Raw genomic sequence first — 23,121 nt, 5'->3', positions numbered from 1 at the left:
TAAAGTTTACAGTCCTTTTACAGAACTTATTAACTCCAGAAGAGCCGATGAGTAGTCTAAAGGATAGGATTTTTACTGGTTTTGGCAATAATTTTCATCCCACACCCCAACTGTCGCATACCACATGTACCATGGCATTGTCATTTGATTTTTTTAGTGAAAATAAAATACATTTCTAATGAAGTATCTTTGCAATTACATTTGTATACCATTAAAATAAGAGTTTGTTACATTTCAGGCCTCTGTGACAGAATTTCGTTTGATTGTACGAGATGTGGAGACTTTCCAGATACAGAACCTGTTCAGCTGTTTGGACACCATACAAATTATAGAGGTATGATTTACTTGACTGTGGATGAAAGTCTTAAGAATTGAGACAGATATTTAACAGTGTCTGCATCATTTCGACACATACATTTATGTTGAAACTTCCATACATGGCTTTTCTTGGAACTTTTAAAGTTCAGTTAATGAATAGGTCATATTTCAATTGAACATATAAATATACATTGTGTACATTTGTATGCATCTTTCCCAAAACTTGAAGTTTAATTCTGATAATCTTTTCAATTTTATTGTTAATATAAAACAAAAGGCCACATCCCAAATCAAGAAAAAATAATGAAGTATCATTTGATGTTGCTGATGAATGCCTTTTTCCTCCTTTTTTATTAGTGGTCAGCCGATTCACAGTTTATCCTGTGTGGGTTGTACAAGAGAGGAATTGTTCAGGTAAGTTTTCAAGTAAGAAACATTCAATATTTGTGAAAAAATTAAATAAATCAGATTGGTTAAGTATTTGTTTAGTGTGATATTTAAGTTAATAAAATTATTCGAGTTATTGTTCTCTTCCACGGTTAAAATTAATAATTTAATGTTATTTTGCATCTGAAATTGAAAATAAAATGTTACTTTTTTTTTAACAAATTACAGAATGCACTACGACTGTTGACAGCAAATTGGAAAATGTTTTAAAGGGAATTATTAAATTTGCATTTGATTATGAAAAAATAACACTAATCAGTGTATTAAAGTCAACATTTGATGCATTTTGTAACTGGTTTCAAATTAAATGTTGTTTTTAGTAAATTAATAATATATAAACACGAGATACAAATATGTTCTGATTTGAAATTTTTCAAACATTCTCTAAATAATCTCTTTTCTATACACAAATCAAATAAATTTCTGTTAAAATGGGAATTCAGTTAATTGATATTTTGACTTGGTCCTGTGATCTACTGATAAGATCAGTTTTATAATTAAGTGTGACCACCAATTTCTACCTCAGCATGTGTTGATCTGTTTGATGTTGGCCCCCTGTTCCTTGTCCACTGTTTGATGTAACCTTGTTTTCCCTGACCCCTACTGTCAATCATTATCACACAACCATAGATGTAATCTCTCCAACATTACAAACTTTTCATTTGTGTTACCTTTCTTGATCACCTGAGTCAAACACACCTGATTACAGGTAAATCTGCTCAGGTAGTCGGCCTAATCATTCTATCATTTTGTCTTACCTGGGTTAAACTGCCCAGGTAGGGAGCGACCTCACTAATGACCCCCTACCTGTAGGACTACTGGTATTCACTTTGATGTTGTTTAACACCCATTGCCCATCTTGTACCTGATTAGGGATAACATTGGCCCCTATTATATTTACAGGTAAGTTACCTGTGATTTACTTGTCACCTGCTGACAGGTGACAATACTCACCTGATATTTCAATACAGAACAAATTGACAAAAGATGAGATCTTTAGGGATATAGGTAGAGATAAGGAGATTAGCCTGGCCTTTCTTAACAAGGTATCAAAATTAATTCTCATATTGTGTAATTGGACGGTAATACTATGTACCTGTGCCCCAATTAAGTGTTTCTATCCTGGATAAGGTGTAAAAATGAAACAGTAAATATAGGATATTAGTGTTAATATGGATTTGTGCTCACATATTTGATTGTGCTGTTGAAATATTAAATTGCGATTTAAGATATATACGGGAGATGTGTTAATTTGTCTATTGAACAAAGTTGGGGTATATTTCTAATGATGCTATGGGAATTTAAAGTTAATCAATAAAATCAGTGTTTAACTTTGTGTTTAAAATAATAAATAACAGAAGTACTAAGGTCGTTGAAGGTGAACTGATGAAAATAAAGGTGCATTGTATTGATAATCTGCTTGAAGGAGAAGTTAAATACCTAGAAAGTTAACTTATGTACTTTGTTTTCATTTTCAAAATGTTTTTGAATCAATTACATGATAACTTATATTTTTTCACATAACATTTTCTAATCATTTTGAACATCAGCAGGTGATTATTTCTTATTTGTGAATTTCTACTCATACAAGTTAAAGTAACCAGTAATTCTGATTGATTCCCTAGCATATGTGTTGAAAATTTCTACAATTCTGTTTTAATATCTTGAGTTAAACTGTAATACTTTGATGGTCGACTTCCAGGTTTGGTCACTTGAACAACCAGAATGGAATTGTAAAGTGGATGAAGGGTCAGCAGGACTGTGTGACGTCCGATGGAGTCCTGATGGACGACATATCCTCACCACAGCTGAGTTCAATGTAGGTCAAATCATTGTATATTTAATTTAATATTCAATTTTGTGCCTGATAATTCTCTCTAATGAGTCATCTCCCCTTGAACTATTCATTGGGCAAATGTATACATGTGTTTAAATTTCAAATGGTTATGGAAGGATTTAAAAATGAAAATTTAAACTGAAATTGTAGTGTAAGATTTTATATTTGACATTTCAAAAACTTCGAAGGCAAACAATTTTTTTCAAATTTTACTAAAGGTTTTTATATCCAAATAAATAGGTCCCATTCCCATTTAAAAAATTTAAGATTAAAACCAAATTCACAAAATTTGTCATTTCCTCCAGAATTTTTTCTTTCTGATTTATCAGTTTCCTTTTCAAATGAGGCCCAATCCCAAAGCAGTTGAAAAAAAAACAACAACTAAATTTCAGAAATGTTAGGCTGGATAAGAGAAGTGTTTGATGTGTATTTAGGAAATTAAATATAATTCTATTGCTGTTTTGTTCCCATGAGAGGTACTGACACACAACTGTTTAGAGTTTGAATGAAAGGAATGTGTCACTCTAACTTGTTCTTGTGCCTCTAAGGAAAAATCTGGTAACAGATCTTAATGATTATCTGTTGTAAAGACATTTACAACCTGTTAACCACTCGCCCAGCTATTAAACCATCAGATCTTCATGTTAATCTCACCATGTCATAGGCAATCTGAAAAGTGTCCAAAATTGATGCCATTTATTTCATCTTGTGACCTGTATCAAACTGGTAAATGACCCTATGTTCATAGATTTTAATCTTTCTTCAAATTTCAGAGAAATCCCACAATTTCAGCCCATTGAGGTAGATTTAACTAAAACATCTTTTGACGAGATGCTATCTGTGTTGTATTGTACAGTGATAGCCTGCTGGGGGTTATGTAACACAAATAAAATTGTCACAGACTATTGACATAAGGTGTTAGGCTGTATCTGTTGTCAATCCAAACCCTTATCTCCCACAAATAAATGAGTCCATTGTCACTCAGTAACTGGACAATATGACCAGCTTGACCAGTATTTGACCATTCTGTTTGCCCGGTCAGATAGTTGTTTGTTTGTCACACACGTTTAAATCTCGCGTAAATAAACAGTTAATTCCCTTTTAGTGATGATCGTTTTAATTCTAACAGAGTCTACCTGTCAGCTCCACAGATAAAAACTCTAATTTTTATAGTAAACATGTATGATACAGATGAAATGCTAGAGGTCATCTGAGAGATGTTTACCATAGGAGAAGGCCATAAACCTGACTTTACACTTGCATGGTAGATTTCCTTGCACCTACTTACAAATTCCCTCATTATAATGTGTTAACAACGACCTTCCAATGACCTTGGACTCGCACCTTTTCTATTGGTGCAATATTGATAAGTTGACTTTTGTTAACAGAGAAAAGTTTCTATCAAGTGATAAAATCTGTTATTCTAATATGATAAACAGAATCTTACAGGATTTTTTAGGATAAAGTAAATACAAAACTTTCTAAAAACTCTTGGAACTATTCAACTTGTATGGGTGAAATGTGGAATAAACATAGTGGCTACAAAAAACAAATGTATTGGAATTTCTATAGACATGTATCGATATTGTACTTATAATTTAAAGAATGCCTGATTTTACCCGAATTCTATACCCATGAAAATAATTTTTGTACAAAACCTCAAGAATATCTGATCTTACCCAAATTCTGCAATCAAGTCTTTTTTTTTTTACATTCTTTTGTTAAACAATGCAAACAATCATTTTGCAATTTCAAGCATAAAATAACTTACTTTTTTGAATAACATGCAATATTTTCATTCATAACTGCTCTCAACCAAGGATGAACTTTGTACCAGTAGACAATATGAAAAAGGGAGATATATTTGTGAATTTTAAGCTTTTAACGGTACTTAGATTAATGTACTTGGATGTTTTTAAGAGCCTCAGAAGTGAAAATCATTGGTTAGTGTATTAACCCTCAAGGTATATCCGATATAGATTATCAAGCTTCATATATACATGTTTATAACGTGGATAGGTATGACTTTTAAAACACACGTTTTAGAGTATAGTATAATCCTTTCTCTTTTCATTCACTGAGTATGTGGATTTTCCAAGTTTGAAAGGGATTCAACAAGTTAATGGGATAGTACTTTAGATTGTGGTAGACTTGTCAAACAGAGTATGTAGTATCGAGGGTTATCCTGTCTCTGTTGTTGACTTAGTTGTCAGTCCTCTGTTGACATTTTACTGTTGTCACGATCAACAATATTAATGGCCGCAGTATCACCATGGGAAAGTTTTAGGTTTTATTAACAAGGATCATAGCAGAAAATTGGGGGAAAAAAAACATGTTGAAAATTGCAGAACAGAAAAAATAATGCAAATACATATGCATACCAGGTATTATGACTGAACCAATTTTTGTGCATCTGCATAAAACTGAAAAGATGTAATCTTATTTTACTAAAATTTATCTAAAATGCGTAATTTTTTTATCTGCAAATGTTGAAAAAAATTTCAAAGCTGTAGATACGTAAATATGAATGCACAATTGTATACAGCTATAGTTTTAGAAGTTGATAGTTCTCTAAAGGCCTCAGTTGGTAAATAATTATAGGACATTTCTGATCAGTTAATGGTTATTCTCTGTCACTCTTTTGACTAAATCTTTCGATGACAGATGTTTTTTTAAAGCAAATCTGAAATAAACAAAGTTGGAGATTATCGTATTGGAATTATGTTGAAGTGACTTTGAAATATAATCTTTTGATTCAGAAGATTTGAAACTTGTGAAGATTTGTTGGATTTGAAAATTAATTACCGCAGATGTTAAACAGGAAACAATTTTCATGTTTATTGTGATATATATTGTACTGACACACAATATTACTAACCAAACAACATGATATAAAAATGTCCCTGGACTGTTGCGATATTGTTTTCCTAGATGTTCAAAATAAGCAGGAACTTCTTGCTTCAATTCTGAACACAATTGAGGATGAGGTCCCTTTAATCTGATGGTCTCCCTTCTCACATCGAGGCTCGTCTATCATGGACAAACATATTTCCGTAACCATAATTATGGTCGAGACATAACCACTTAGACCTGTGAAACGTTATATGTTATTGTAGATGTTTGGGCATTTTAGTGGATAAGTCAGACATCCTGTATAAAATTTGCATCAAGTTGTTTGCTTAAGACTTTAAAATTGTAAGATACTAGTGGTCAAATTTTATTTAAGCTGGACCTGAATTCCTTGTTTGCCTGACCCAGTTTCTACTTAAATTCTGAAAATGTAGTATTACTTAAATTGAAATTAGGATGAATTTAGATTATTTTGATCTTTTCTTCATTTTGGGAAAAAAGACTTAGCTTTGTAAAATGCCTGTTTTCATCTATGAAACATAGCAAAACAAGAAATATCTTTAAAAAAAAAAAAACAGCATAGTTTTAATGCTGGTGGTTATAATGTAAACCTACTGCTGAAATAAATTAACGAACTAATGCGTTTTAGCACGGATAACAAAATTATATCAGTTTGAATCATTTTTGGTGATAATAAGACTGCATTTGAATCAGGAATATAATTTTATCAATGTGTTATTTGGAAAGATACATCCACTTATAAATTCAGCTTTTATTCAATCTTAACTTTGTTTTGTTTTTATAACTGCATATCTGCATTTTGCATTTACCGCTATATTGACCAATCACATACTTCATCTTGACCAGTAACGCCACCTGAGAATGGTACAATTGTGCTCTTTTTATGGTAGAACCAGATCTGGATGTATGTGGAGATGATCTGCAGGAAATTTCTGATATTTTTAGTAATTGCAGCAGGCAAATTTTAAAATTGAAATGTCAAAAAATGAGAAGAGTTAAAATGTTTTAATTATCCTCAAATAATGTACTTGAGTACATTTGTGATGAAATAATCATTTGTATGTTACAGTTACGTATCACAGTATGGTCCCTAGTTACAAAGTCTGTGTCCTACATCCGCTACCCAAAGCAATGCCAGAAAGGTAAGAATAGGTGTATCACGGACAGTCGAGGGAGAAGAAAATATCGAGATTTTTGTTTCACGATTTCTTCTTGACAAAAGCATCCTCTTTATCAGTGCTTTTTGCTGTTTTAAAGTTACAACAGTCTCTCAGTTTGTGCCTGCTTTAATTTGAATTTTTTTTTCTTCTTAAAAATTGGGAAGATATTTGTGTTTTTTTGATCATTTAAGGAAAATAACACATATTTTAGCTTAGGAGAACAGCCAGTTTTTGGCTTTAGTTGAATAGGGCAATATAATGTGAATATGGTATATGAAACTCTTTATATCTTAGTGATTGTGTTAAAATATATCTATTAAAACAGTTTTTACTCTCTTCATTAGTAATATCGATAAAGATATGATAAAATTGATATAGATTGAAATAAACTCTGATCTTTTGTTAAAAAGAAAGTCCACACAATATTTCGCTAAAGGCCTAAATACAATGGGGTTCTAGTAGCCTATTTACTGTTTCCAGTAATTTCATCTGATAAACATTTATGGAATGTCTTACCTGCCAGATCCTGGATTTATTGGGTGTCGATTTGTAGGATTAATGGAGGTAGAGTAGGGTCAGGTGTAAGGAATGATCTGGGTTGGGTGTGTGGATTTTAAATGTTATTGATTGTTGTAGGAAATAAATGTAAACAATGACATGGAAAATCTTTCTTCTCCTTCGTGACAAATTGTCAGAAAATGTAGCATTGTATATATCCATAACCACCAGTCTGTTATGGTCACAGAAACTGTATCAACATATCTGACAGACAGATTTATGTTTACAAAAGAGCCCCCAATATGTATCTGGATTTCATGATTTCAGACATTTTGATATTTTCTATTTTTGTCTGTAATTCAGAATTTTTCGTACAATGCCATATAAGGAGTTTTCTCAGTTAGCTTTGCTTATTTTTCAATGTAAAGAGTTTCCTCTTTATTTGAAGATTAAATTAATTGTTATTTATAACATTTTCTATCCCTCTTTAATCCTCAATGCTGTAAACAGTTTTACAAATAACTTTATTTTGAAGATTAAGGATAAGATCCTATCTGACCTTCGGTGCTATAGAGGGCCCTGATCAGTGTCGGTTAATTATCGTACTTTAGAGGTCCCTGATCAGTGTTGGTTGATTATCGTACTATAGAGGGCCCTGATAAGTGTTGGTTGATTATCGTACTATAGAGGTCCCTGATCAGTGTTGGTTGATTATCGTACTATAGAGGTCCCTGATCAGTGTTGGTTGATTATCGTACTATAGAGGTCCCTGATCAGTGTTGGTTGATTATCATACTTTAGAGGGCCCTGATCAGTGTCGGTTGATTATCAAACTATAGAGGTCCCTGATCAGTGTTGGTTGATTATCGTACTGTAGAGGGCCCTGATCAGTGTCGGTTGATTATCGTACTATAGAGGGCCCCGATCAGTGTTGGTTGATTATCGTACTATAAAGGTCCCTGATCAGTGTTGGTTGATTATCGTACTATAGAGGTCCCTGATCAGTGTTGGTTGATTATCGTACTATAGAGGTCCCTGACCAGTGTTGGTTGATTATCGTACTATAGAGGTCCCTGATCAGTGTTGGTTGATTATCGTACTATAGAGGTCCCTGATCAGTGTTGGTTGATTATCGTACTATAGAGGTCCCTGATCAGTGTTGGTTGATTATCGTACTATAGAGGTCCCTGATCAGTGTCGGTTGATTATCGTACTATAGAGGGCCCCGATCAGTGTTGGTTGATTATCGTACTATAGTGGTCCCTGATCAGTGTTGGTTGATTATCGTACCTTATTTGACCCTGTACATTTAACCTTATCAAGACCTTATTATAGTTTTCCTTAGATCCCTCCTGTGGTTAATACACTTCCCTACACACTGTTGATAAAACAGTACTGTAACAGTACTTGGTGTATCATTCTGAGAGATTACATCGGTAACATATCGGTAGATACCACTTGGTGACAGATTTATTTTCATCAGATATTCCTAATGAAATCAATCATCTCCAAAAATTGAATAATTTGGTAAAAAATCTTATCTTTTTTTTCCTCTCAATCAATGAAAAAAAAAGATCTATCTGTATTTTTGCAATCAATGAGGGTGTCTTTATAGAAGACATTTAATACATCCAATACAGTATATGTCTAATTAGCCACTATGTATATACTTCATTATGTGTTATGTAATATGTATATATTTATATATGTATAATAGGTGATCAAATGAAAAGTATTCTTGTCATTGATTAAGTGTATGAATAATGAAAAAACATTCCCATCTCTGAAAATCTTAATTTAAGATTGTTAAATTAGGAAAAAAAATATTACAGGTTATTCATATATGTGTTGTTCTTTTCTAGTATCACTCTTATCAGTTTTCTGGATAGGTCCTATAAATAGTTATAACGATCTATACACAGTTTATAATCAAATTAGATATATCGTCATGCTTGGATGAGCACACTTAATATGCAGGGGGCATTGACAGGGTAGAAATCATAGCATATAAAAAACTCATTGACTATCAATGGGTTGGATTATATTGTATTATTTTCTGTGATACCAAGTGGGGGAGGTCATTTAGATGTTGTTGATATCAAGTACTTTAAAAGGTCTTTAATCAAATATTCAAAGAATTTTTTTATCTATCAAGTCTAATATATCCTTCTGATAGTTTTCACTGAGGAAGTTCTTTTTATGTCATTTATTGATTTTTTCTCATATTCTTAACATAAGAGACAACTAAATATCAAAATGATTATAACCAATCATTCTCTTAGTTTAAAAAGACTGATATTCATCAAGATATTCTTTACGAGGGTGATGTTAAATTGATTCCTGTATAGTTGTATCATATAACTAGTTCACACATCTAGTAACATTATATGACCTATTATTACGAGGTCACAATCAAACTGAATTTGTGACATATTTTCGCTCGTAGTGTCAATAGGGTGAAGAATTATATTGTTCCTGTATACAATTAATAGTATCTCAGTAATTTTTGTAAGATTGTTCAAGTGAGTCAAGAAAACCATTTCCAAATTTTGATGTGGTCCCAATACTAAAAGATATAATGGGTATGAGTCCTACAGGAATATCATGAGGAGATCCATATATTCAAGTCTCAAATTAATAAGTGGTATCTGTATTCCTTGTCCCCAATTAAAATCTTACCATTTATAAAAACCTTAATTGTTTGTTGTTAATATGGACTAAAGTGTATTGATGTATGTTATAGGTATGGACTATAATGTATTGATGTATGTTGTAGGTATGGACTATAATGTATTGATGTGTGTTGTAGGTATGGACTATAATGTATTGATGTATGTTATAGGTATGGACTATAATGTATTGATGTATGTTATAGGTATGGACTATAATGTATTGATGTATGTTATAGGTATGGACTATAATGTATTGATGTATGTTATAGGTATGGACTATAATTTATTGATGTATGTTATAGGGTGGACTATAATGTATTGATGTATGTTATAGGTATGGACTATAATGTATTGATGTGTGTGTGTTATAGGTATGGACTATAATGTATTGGTGTGTGTTATAGGTATGGACTTTAATGTATTGATGTATGTTGTAGGTATGGACTATAATGTATTGATGTATGTTGTAGGTATGGACTATAATGTATTGATGTGTGTGTGTTATAGGTATGGACTATAATGTATTGGTGTGTGTTATAGGTATGGACTATAATGTATTGATGTATGTTGTAGGTATGGACTATAATGTATTGATGTATGTGTTGTAGGTATGGACTATAATGTATTGATGTATGTTATAGGTATGGACTATAATGTATTGATGTATGTGTTATAGGTATGGACTATAATGTATTGATGTATGTTGTAGGTATGGACTATAATGTATTGATGTATGTTATAGGTATGGACTATAATGTATTGATGTATGTTATAGGTATGGACTATAATGTATTGATATATGTTGTAGGTATGGACTATAATGTATTGATGTGTGTTATATAGGTATGGACTATAATGTATTGATGTATGTGTTATAGGTATGGACTATAATGTATTGATGTGTGTTATAGGTATGGACTATAATGTATTGATGTATGTTATATAGGTATGGACTATAATGTATTGATGTATGTGTTATAGGTATGGACTATAATGTATTGATATATGTTGTAGGTATGGACTATAATGTATTGATGTGTGTTATATAGGTATGGACTATAATGTATTGATGTATGTGTTATAGGTATGGACTATAATGTATTGATGTGTGTTATAGGTATGGACTATAATGTATTGATGTATGTTATAGGTATGGACTATAATGTATTGATGTATGTTGTAGGTATGGACTATAATGTATTGATGTGTGTTATATAGGTATGGACTATAATGTATTGATGTATGTGTTATAGGTATGGACTATAATGTATTGATGTATGTGTTATAGGTATGGACTATAATTTATTGATGTATGTTATAGGTATGGACTATAATGTATTGATGTATGTTATAGGTATGGACTATAATGTATTGATGTGTGTTATAGGTATGGGCTATAATGTATTGATGTATGTTATAGGTATGGACTGTAATGTATTGATGTATGTTGTAGGTATGGACTATAATGTATTGATGTATGTTATAGGTATGGACTATAATGTATTGATGTATGTTGTAGGTATGGACTATAATGTATTGATGTGTGTTATAGGTATGGACTATAATGTATTGATGTATGTTATAGGTATGGACTATAATGTATTGATGTATGTTATAGGTATGGACTTCAGCGTGGGAGGGAAGTATATGGCTCTAGCTGAGAGAAGAGACTGTAAAGACTACATCAGTATATTTACCTGTAGTTTGTGGGAACTTGTCAAGGTATCACAATACTTCTCATACTTATGTCAAATTAACTTTAATTAAAAGTGTAACTTTAACATTGAAATACTATGAAAAATGGTGATGCACATGTTTATACAAAACTAAAATACCAAAGACTATGGAGAACTAAAATACCAAAGACTATGAACTATTGTAGACAGTTTTTGTAGATATCAACTACCAAAAATATAAGCTATTGAACCAATAATAGTTGATATCTAGGGATAATTCTGAATGAATAGAATTTCTTTAATATAATGAAGATATCAAGGAGAATTTGTGTGCTTTTTATTTTTAATTTTCATTTCTAGTCAAATGTAGAGCATGATCCTGTCAATGACAGAAAAAATCAAACCATTTTTGTATAACATTCTGTTTTCTACAGGATAATGTAGAACTTATAGACATGTAATATTTTAGCTTTCAGGTTGCTTTTGAAGGCAACTTCAAATAAAAATGCTTTGTTTGTATCTCATGTATTATTCTCAATATTTTACATTTTAATATTTTGAAATTTTGTTATCATATCTTTCTCTGTTCTGTTAACAGCACTTTGAGACGGACACTGATGATCTAAGCGGCCTGGAATGGTCCCCAGATGGAATGGTTCTGGGAGTTTGGGAGTCCCCTCTCTCGGTAAGTCCCTCAATGTGTGCTTGAAGTTTGGGGGAACTTTTCTCTCGGGAGTTCCTCAATATGTACTGGGAGTTTGGGGAACCCCTCCCTTAGGGAATCCCTCAATGTGTTTTGGGAGTTTGGGGGAACCCCTCTCTCAGAGAGTCCCTCATTATGTGCTGGGAGTTTAGGGGTTGTCTCTCTTGGAGAGACCCTCAATGTGTACTGGGAGTTTAGGGGTCGCCTCTCTCGGAGAGTCCTTCATTATGTACTGGGAGTTTAGGAGTGCCTGTCTCGGAGAAACCCTTACCATGTGTAGTGGTGTAGCCACCTCATACTGTATTACTCAAAGGGAGAGAAGCAGCCCATTCTCACAAACTTAATCTGAGATTACTTTACTAGAATGATAAGGTATATTGTATTATATTTCTCATGATATCCTTAAAGATTTAAATAAATTCCTCATCTTCTATATATAGTGTATACCACTATAACAACTTATCTATAAGGTACGTTTATACTGTTTTAAACCTCCATGTCATTCTCAATATTTTGTCTCCAAAATACGTCTATATAAATACAAACAAAATGTCTGGTTGTTCAGTCATTGACTTCTGGGTTTGAATTTTAATTTCAAAAGCGGTTAATACCCAGTACCCACCTCAGCCCTATAATGACAGTATCAAATTCAGTGACAAGCCTAAGATAACACCTAAACACCTGAAGTAGTTAGTAGGTAAAAAGGCCATAATTGAAAGCTTTATGGACCTGAAGTTCTTCACGGTGAATAAACTCCACAACATCAAAGCGGGATGTATCTGATTGGGAGATCATTATTTGACAAGAATCATCTTTAACTTATGATTGTATATGATTAATATATAATCATATTCAAGCGTCGGTTGGATTTTAAAATTTGAATTTAAATCTTATCTAAATGGTTTTTAAACGTTACAGTGTATCTTAAATCATATCTACCAACTATTTATAAAATTCAATGGACCATTTTTTTTTTCATCAGAGCATGTTCAGACGATGGCTAGGTTGGGCAATTTCATGTTTTTATATAATATCCTTTAATATGATTTGAATATGATTTGAAATATATTCTGTTTAAACGTTTTCATTTACGACATGTACATAAAAGTTATCAAACGAGTACTGATTTGAACATTTTTGTCATCTTTTCGTGTCCTAGTTAAATATCGATATAAAGATGCTAGGATACATAGCTAACTCTCTATAGTGTAGGATTGTATGCCTCTTTGGTCTACAGAAGTAGCAGCTCGTACATTTTCTTTATTGATATTCAAATGAATTACTTTCCATGATAAAAAATTTGCTTTCCTTTCAAGTTGTCGAACATAACAAATGACATATGATAAGAATCATATATGGGATAAAAATTATAGCTGAAGTTAATTGAATTCCATTGACCCCTTACACGGAGAATCTGCTTTGTCACTCTACCTATCATTTGACTTGTATTGACCCAGATTGGTAGTCCTTTTACTCACTGGATCAGTTTGTAGTATTTTTGTTGCCGTAGTTGATTGAAGCAAGTCACTTGTCCCCTTTTACTCACTGGATCAGTTTGTAGTATTTTTGTTGTCGTAGTTGATTGAAGCAAGTCACTTGTCCCCTTTTACTCACTGGATCAGTTTGTAGTATTTTTTTGTTACCAAAATTGATTTAATTTGCATACCAGAACCTATAAGCACACTCCTGCCTTAATGCACAATAATCGCCTTCAATGTCACAGAAAACTAAATTGTGGGGGCTCAAAAGTCCCAGACAGGGTATCCCTGAAAGTGGATGCTGATTGGTCAATCAGCAGCATCCTTCTCATCTCATTAACTTATACAATTACCATATATATACATCTGTACCGACACACACTGGCAGCAACAATACATGTGTATATACACTGTCTAACTACATGATATTAAGATGTGTGCAATTAGTTAAGAGGTGGGGGTAAAAGAGAGATGGACAAATCTCTTAATTTAATGCTTAATTAGGAAAAAAATCCTGGTATGTTCAATTAATTTCATTAAGATTGGGAAGTGGATTGTTTTAGTGTGTGAATCTGTGTAGTCTGTATACCATCATTCCTTCAAAAAGTGTAAAATGTTTTCATTATTGTTTTCCACAAACTGGATCTAAATACAGCGTTGTCAATTAATTTATCTATCAACATATTACGAATCTTAAATGAGAAAATATACAAATAGGATGAATGGAGAATGTGAGATGTACAGGTCAAACTGTTTATCTCCCCTGAATCAACAAACTAGGTTATACTTCAACAAGTACTGTTAGCTTCATGAGGTATTATAGAATCTCACTCTATATCTATTTTTCTCAACATGTGTTGAGATATTAGTGAAAGTTTGCCAAAAGGAGAAGTTAATTTACCAAAATAAGCTAGATATTTAATCTGTGGTACTAGTATTTCAGTATATTAACGGATTGAAAAAATGATATATATCTATAAATGACTTGTATGCTGATTATGCTTTCAATGCTTGAAACAAATCAATGAATTATACATACAACTATTGAATTATTCATTTAGACAGTTAAAACTTGATATTTGAAATTGGAAGTTATGCAATAAAATATTTTAATGTCCACATTTAACTTCATTATATTCAGAGATTTCATGATTTCTGAAATAGCCCAACCCAAAATGTAGGCATTTAAATTTACGTTGTAATCAACGCCTAGGCCACACGTGCAGAAATTTAAGTAGCTGGATATAACAGAATAAAGTTCATAATTGGCTCGATTCCATTTTTATTTGTTTTGAATAAATAAGAAAGAAAATTTTGATAGAAATCAGAAATGTATAAAACATTATTTCCTACAATTGATTGTCATAGGGTTTATAGGTGTAACGATATGCAGGATGTTATCAGTGTTAAAAGTCTGTTGAATATATTTGTTTGCACTTTTAGTAGCGTTCAGCTGTTTTGATTAGAATTTGTTCATTGAAAGATCAGAAAATATCTAAATGATTTTTTATTGATCAGGTGATACAGAATCAGTTGTAGATATTTAGATGTTTGTGGTTTTAAAAGGATATAGGATTTAAAATGAGAAGTGAAAATTAACTTGAGTCCTGTTTTCATCAACATTGCTCAATTCTTATGCATATTTTGCCTTTTGAATTATCATTGTAAATGAGGAATTATACTATTACCTTGAGATTTTTTGAGAAAATTTGTCAAATATATAGTTTCGCAAAATTTGAAGAAACTAAGTTTAGAAGCAATCATAAAGTTGGGGCACTTTCCATCTGCCTCAGAATCATATTCTGCCTTTGAATGGGCAACACATCAGTAAAAGGGAAGTAACTCTACTATGTACCGACCAATTAGGTCAGATATTTGATATCTTGTTCCAGTTGCATCAGTATCCTTAACTTAAGGAAATTCATAAGCTTATAACTTTTCATGGAAAAGCATTACAGAATTTAGTGAAAATTTCCTAACTATGATTTTAATCCAATGATGGATTTCCTTATAGCCATGAAAAAAGATTCAGAAATTCAGTTTAGTTGAGGAATGTTGAGGAAACTGGGACCTGATCAGATGGAGAACATGGTTTCCCTTTGACATTATTAGGAAGCATGCAATTTTATTTCACCTATAATAACAGATTTGTGGAATTTGAATGCAATAAATGTAAAATGGTTTAAGGTAAGTGGTCAAATCACTGGCTAGGAAATAGATTAGAGTTTATCACTGGTATGTGGGTTTGTTTGACCACTGGTGATAGGGTGGAAGGAAACTCTGTTGACTTGTAAGGTTGAAGATCAAGTATAGATTAGGGAGTCTTGTGATAACACTGGTCTAGTGGATATGGTCTTGCTACTTAAGCTAAATTCAAACCTATTTGTGTATGTAACATATACAAGTTTGATGGCTTTATTTCAAAACTGATTAAAAAAAATTTTTCTTGACCATTGGAATACTCTTTCTCATCCATCTTTCAAGACGAATTGATCAATATGGAATCCAAACATGACAGCAACTCTGTGAAAATTATGGAGTTTGATACTGATCAGTAACTGCCGAGTAATCAAATTTTAATTTAACTGCTTTCAAGTTTAGACAGTGCTAGTGGACAGCATCCCTTGACCTGTAACACCCTTTGTTTGTATACATATTTCTGTGGTCAACAGAATGACCTAAATTATCCGTTGACCTTGTAAGCTTTTGTAAATTTCAACACTCTAGTTTAGCCAAGGGCACCTGCTTTTAACACAATAACCGACCTAAGTGAAGCCCATCAAGTGTTATGTGGGCCTTTAATTGGATATCTACTTCCTATTTATTATTGTAGCCCGATATATGTGATTGACTCTTGGCTCTACACAGGCTTTAAGTGCTTCTTATAATTATATGAATAAACTTCTGAAATACATCAATATTTGGTTTACATACTGAAGGCTGACAATGTTAGAATTTATATGAAAAATTTATTCGTTTTCTAATTATTTGTAGCTTATTTTTGTTGTGAACCACACAAACGATTTGGAACAAAGATTATTATCAATACTTGTAAGAAACTGTAGACTCAGTATTATATTTGTCTGTAAAATAATGTCTGAAGGATGAATTAACAGGGAAGTCCTAAATAATGTCTGGCTTGGGGTCTTACTCAATATTAATGAAGGATTACGTTTGCTGGAATTGCCCTCTTTATATCCACTTGTGCTGTAAAAAGGGTCTGGCTTGTCACTGAACATGGAGTAACTAAAGTCATGATGATAAAACAGGCCCTCACCACTACTAGTAACTAAAGTCATGATGATAAAACAGGCCCTCACCACTACTAGTAACTAAAGTCATGATGATAAAACAGGCCCTCACCACTACTAGTAACTAAAGTCATGATAAAACAGGCCCTCACCACTACTAGTAACTAAAGTCATGATGATAAAACAGGCCCTCACCACTACTAGTAACTAAAGTCATGATGATAAAACTGGCCCTCACCACTACTAGTAACTAAAGTCATGATGATAAACAGGCCCTCACCACTACTAGTAACTAAAGTCATGATGATAAAACAGGCCCTCACCACTACTAGTAACTAAAGTCATGATGATAAAACTAGGCCCTCGTACCACTACTAGTAACTAAAGTCAATGATAAAACTGGCCCTCACCACTACTAGTAACTAAAGTCATGATGATAAAACAGGCCCTCACCACTACAGTAACTAAAGTCATGATGATAAAACAGGCCCTCACCACTACTAGTAACTAAGTCATGATAAAACTGGCCCTCACCACTACTAGTAACTAAAGTCGGGATGATAAAACTGGCCCTCACCACTACTAGTAACTAAAGTCAGGATGATAAAACTGGCCCTCACCACTACTAGTAACTAAAGTCAGGATGATAAAGCAGGTCCTCACCACTACTAGTAACTAAAGTCATGATGATAAAACAGGCCCTTACCACTACTAGTAACTAAAGTCATGATGATAAAACAGGTCCTCACCACTACTAGTAACTAAAGTCATGATAAAACAGGCCCTCACCACTACTAGTAACTAAAGTCATGATGATAAAACAGGCCCTCACCACTACTAGTAACTAAAGTCATGATAAAACAGGTCCTCACCACTACTAGTAACTAAAGTCATGATGATAAAACAGGCCCTCACCACTACTAGTAACTAAAGTCATGATAAAACTGGCCCTCACCACTACTAGTAACTAAAGTCATGATGATAAAACAGGCCCTCACCACTACTAGTAACTTAAGTCATGATAAAACAGGTCCTCACCACTACTAGTAACTAAAGTCATGATGATAAAACAGGCCCTCACCACTACTAGTAACTAAAGTCAGGATGATAAAACAGGCCCTCACCACTACCAGTAACTAAAGTCATGATAAAACAGGCCCTCACCACTACTAGTAACTAAAGTCATGATAAAACAGGCCCTCACCACTACTAGTAACTAAAGTCAGGATGATAAAACTGGCCCTCACCACTACCAGTAACTAAAGTCATGATAAAACAGGCCCTCACCACTACTAGTAACTAAAGTCATGATGATAAAACAGGCCCTCACCACTACTAGTAACTTAAGTCATGATAAAACAGGTCCTCACCACTACTAGTAACTAAAGTCATGATGATAAAACTGGCCCTCACCACTACTAGTAACTAAAGTCATGATGATAAAACAGGCCCTCACCACTACTAGTAACTAAAGTCAGGATGATAAAACAGGCCCTCACCACTACTAGTAACTAAAGTCATGATGATAAAACAGGCCCTCACCACTACTAGTAACTAAAGTCATGATGATTAAACAGGCCCTCACCACTACTAGTAACTAAAGTCATGATGATAAAACTGGCCCTCACCACTACTAGTAACTAAAGTCATGATAAAACTGGCCCTCACCACTACTAGTAACTAAAGTCATGATGATAAAACAGGCCCTCACCACTACTAGTAACTAAAGTCATGATGATAAAACTGGCCCTCACCACTACTAGTAACTAAAGTCATGATGATAAAACTGGCCCTCACCACTACTAGTAACTAAAGTCATGATGATAAAACAGACCCTGAAACGCATGCTGATAGTAAGTAATGTCTTGTGACCTGCCCTCGTTACCACTAGCAATGAAAGTTTGTTTGAAAAATATCCGGTTGTCGGTTATGTATTTGCTGGAAAAAGGCAGTTCAGAGTTGCTAAATATAGCAGAATATTTTCGTTTGTAACTTGAGAACATTGGCTAATATACTAGGGAAAACATACTGGTTGTGTGTCCTAATTCAGGATGTAAGTTTTCTTGGAATGTGATTTCGTGTTAGTGGCAGTTACCTGTCGCGTATATCCATTTGTGGTAGATATGCGGTAAGATTTAAAGATTGTGGATGTCATTTACAGAATTCAGTACACATAATGATATACAGCTTTGTGGTCCATTATACATGAGGTGGAAATGGTCACTCACGTTTAAGTGTTGAAATATTTAAAACCAGTACCTTTTTGACGGGGAATTACCTGGGTAGGTTTTAAATATCAGATTGAAACAAATGTGTGTATGTTTTAAAAAGCCTGTCTGCATGGAAGAAAACATACATAGGTTTGAATAAAGACACAAGGACAGTTATTATCTGGCCATACTAGGACTGTAGAGATTTAAACCATTGATGAATCAGATGTTAATGTTTCCACGAGACTCGGGCTGTAATGACAACAGTTGTAAATGTTTCCACGAGACTCGGGCTGTAATGACAACAAATTGTAAATGTATCTACCGACACCACAACTCGTAATGACAACAACTAAATCATAGTGTGATGTTAAGATATATTTTAATAACCATCCACTATCCTTTGGAGATATTGCTTCATCCATCTATAAACATTTTTTTCATCTATCTATAAACATTTTTTTCATCCATCTATAAACATTTTTTCCTTTTTGAGAATGGGAATAAGATATTGATAATGATGTGAGTTTTACTCCAGAAGATAGCTGACTATGATAAGACCTTAGATGTTATATTGTAAGAGCCATACATTCCTATATAACTTTTATTATCGTAAAAGAAACGCGATATCATCGAGAAATTCATGCACACACACATCATAAGTCACTGATGACTTTAATCCATGGAATTTTAGTTTTTACAAATCACAGATTACTGTTAAAGTGTCTTATAAATCATCAACTTAGCTTGAATCAGCTTAAGTTTAACAATAGTGGTGATACCAGACAGCGACAGACAATACCGTATCTCATACAGGTCCGGGTATCACTGAAGCCAGCTTATCCCCAAAACTAGCCTTGTAGTTTTAATGGGGACAACAGACACGCACATTGTAGTAGCTTACACGTTTTTTTTTTAAACACAGAAAGTATTTAACTTCTCTGGAAAGTAACATGCTACATGGCACATTGATATTCCTATGTCATTAAGAAAATGCAGATTATCTTTGTTAATCCTTAATTTAGCGGTTAATTGGTGGACTTTTAATTAAGTGATATATACCGACTATGGAGATCCACTGCCAGTTGATGGGCTGATATCATAGAATTTTAAATCTATTACTACTGTTTAGGATTCCTAGTGTAATTATGATAAACTTATTTTAATATTTATTTTAAAATCTTATTCAAAACTGGAACATGCCTGAGCTAACTGTAAACCTAATTGAGTACATGCTGGTTCCAGTAATAATCGGGCCATTTCCCGATTCAACAAGTTCTGACATTGAATATTTATGTATGAATTCCAATCACTTGGAGATCAATATTGAGCCAAAATCAATTAAACTTAAGCAGATGTAAATGAAATTAAATTCAGTGGTATAAGTGACGTTCATAGAGTGTATATGTGTTAGATAGTGAGGAGTTATCAGTATGGAGGTGAAAAATATTAGTATGGACGTGGGATACAGCAATTTCAGCCTCAGCCTGCAAGGTAGGGGATATAGTCTGAAACCATGTGATTTTTATTTGTTTTTGTAACGAAGTAACAGGTAATTTTAGTAACTTTGTGACGTCTCTGTCAAACGAGTATATGAGGGTCATGATTGATTAGATTCAGACAGTGCTTGGCAACTTTTATAAATTCATCACAATTTGGAAAGTTTCATCGCCAAGTAATTTCTGTGTGATAAAAGGATATATATGAGAGTGTATTCAGGTAAGTAGTAATTTGTGCTATGAAAAGTAAGCATCACTTACCTGCAGTTAGGGTTGTAGTTGTAAGATGAATTCTGCATACAGGAGGGGGGAGGGGCGGGTAGGTGTGGATTTATTCCCTCCCCTCCATAGGGAAGTTGTGGACGGACATTCCAGATAGGCACCTGGGGGGCGTTACTGATGGGAGTTGTTCCAGGCATTTCGGACGGCATGGAGGTACGGAAAGAGTACCACCGGGTTTGGACGGATGGAAGGTTTTAACTCCTAGGGGAACACAATATCCACTGGTTCCTCCTGGACGGATGTGTAAGTGTCCTCACAAGGCTAGTACAGCTGCCGTGGACGGATTCAGGGTAACGCTTGTATACCTGTCTTCTTATCTACTTCTCTCGTATTCACTGTAGGAAAAAATTAGGTATCCTCATTAGTTTGAAATAGAGTTGGTCATGCTCGAATTGAGACTGTCACTCTTCAATGAATCCACTTATCGCATGGCAAATCAGTGGGGAAGCTCGTACTCAGTTAAAAGTTTCTACAGGTGACAACTTTTGTTTGTGGTATATTGGAATCTAGATATAAATGTAAACACATAGCGTAAATGTGTATTTGTGTCTCCCTGTCTCTACTTAATGTAGTAGAAGCAGAACAAAGCATATACAGGTCTTCAAAGCATGCGGAGAGAAGGTTGAGAGGTTAGCGAAACACAACACCTAGAGAGTTAGGGGTTCTATATAGGGAGTTACTGAAGCATGAAATGCCTGATAGGTAAGGGGTATACCTACACTGGCTCAGTGATGTAACTTCATCTGTTGATGACAAGACTTTTGTTGATGTACGTTACCACGGCAACCCTGATATTGAGCCAGTCAGAGTCGTGCTGTTAAAACTGATAAGTGCATTTCAAAGTTTGAATACATATTAACTGGCATATCGTTTCTTTTTATTTGTTGCATTTTTTATGGCAGATGTCCTGTACTTATACCTGGTATTTCCTTACATGTGAAAATTTGTTTATCAGATATTTAAATTTTATACCCATGTTCCCTATTGTACTTAACACTTCACTGCCTATATTAGATGAAAAAAATCTAAAATTCATGGAGTGTGATGGCTGTATATAAGGAATAAGTTGCATCTTTTTCATATTATTTTCAAAGTATTAAAAAAATTTATTTAAAAAAAATATTAGCATACATATATGTTTTTTTTTATAATGATTTGTATTGTAGACATTTGAAGTCCATCTATCACTACAGGAAATGAACTTCATTTATGAAATATTTTCCAGGGTAAGATTAATTTACAAGGAACCCATAAAAAATGAGCTGATACAAGTCTTTGATATATAACTTATGAAAATTTTCATTGTATATTTAATATATGTTAGATGTTGTTATACAAACTGGATTATAGTAGTATATTCTGATTCCTCTTACCTATTTGATATTTTGGTGTTTATGCTAAGTGCCCAACATTTTTTTATCTATACTGGAGATTTTTTATGTGAAGAGTTGAAGATGCATGGCCATAGAGGTGGAGATTTTGAAACCTACCATTTGATCTGTTTAGAAAACAAATATATTTGTGATCTGAAATATCATAATGCACATCGACTTGTTTCTAATATACTTTCACATAGTTGAGGAATGAAGCTATTACATTACTGACAATTATCTGTGTGCAAATGTTATCACCTGAATTCCTGCGAATGGTAGTTTACCTTTTTGAAATTTGTCATTTTTTTCTTCCAGGAAGAATTTCACTAAGAAAGAATAGTGAAATTTAATTTTCAAGTTACAATCAGGATTCAGTTGTTTACAATCATGTATATGTTGGAAACATTCAGACTTTGAATTGTTGATGGGCAATTTATGCCAGTTTCAATATTAAAGGTAGATAATTCTAACACTGTATAATATGTACGGTACATTGCGATATAACCTTAAAGATACTACACCGCAGAAAGTTTATACACAACTTGTCAAAAAAACAACAACAACAAAACAACACAAAATTGCACTCATGGTAAAGAAATCTCTAATTAACACCAACAAATGACACCCATGGTAGAGAAATCGCTAATTAACAACCAACAAATGACACCCATGGTAGAGAAATCACTAATTAACACCAATAAATGATACACATGGTAGAGAAATCGCTAATTAACAACCACCAAATGAAACCCATGGTAGAGAAAATCACTAATTAACACCATCAAATGACACCCATGGTAGAGAAATCGCTAATTAACAACCAACAAATGACACCCATGGTAGAGA

At 33.3% G+C, this 23,121-nt stretch overlaps 2 protein-coding genes across 2 annotated transcripts in view; one reads left to right on the top strand and one right to left on the bottom strand.

Moving 5' to 3' along the window:
- The window catches only part of LOC117345424 (cellular tumor antigen p53-like), a 46,798-nt gene extending 25,642 nt beyond the window's left edge, over nucleotides 1-21,156 (bottom strand). Inside the window, exon 1 of the mRNA XM_033908499.1 lies at nucleotides 20,882-21,156. Coding sequence (XP_033764390.1) covers nucleotides 20,882-21,051 — 170 coding nt within the window. The 5' untranslated portion in view covers nucleotides 21,052-21,156. The remainder of the gene's footprint in view (nucleotides 1-20,881) is intronic.
- Nucleotides 1-23,121, top strand: part of LOC117345425 (WD repeat-containing protein WRAP73-like) — a 52,919-nt gene that overhangs the window by 4,516 nt on the left and 25,282 nt on the right. Inside the window, exons 2-7 of the mRNA XM_033908504.1 lie at nucleotides 239-334; nucleotides 676-732; nucleotides 2,468-2,584; nucleotides 6,543-6,615; nucleotides 11,422-11,525; nucleotides 12,078-12,164. Of these exons, the coding sequence (XP_033764395.1) occupies nucleotides 239-334; nucleotides 676-732; nucleotides 2,468-2,584; nucleotides 6,543-6,615; nucleotides 11,422-11,525; nucleotides 12,078-12,164 (534 nt within the window). The remainder of the gene's footprint in view (nucleotides 1-238; nucleotides 335-675; nucleotides 733-2,467; nucleotides 2,585-6,542; nucleotides 6,616-11,421; nucleotides 11,526-12,077; nucleotides 12,165-23,121) is intronic.

The sequence above is a fragment of the Pecten maximus genome, chromosome 16 (genome assembly GCF_902652985.1).
Source record: "Pecten maximus chromosome 16, xPecMax1.1, whole genome shotgun sequence".
NCBI lineage: Eukaryota > Metazoa > Mollusca > Bivalvia > Pectinida > Pectinidae > Pecten > Pecten maximus.
Note: the sequence above shows the minus strand (reverse complement) of the source record. Positions and strands in the feature narration are given on the sequence as shown.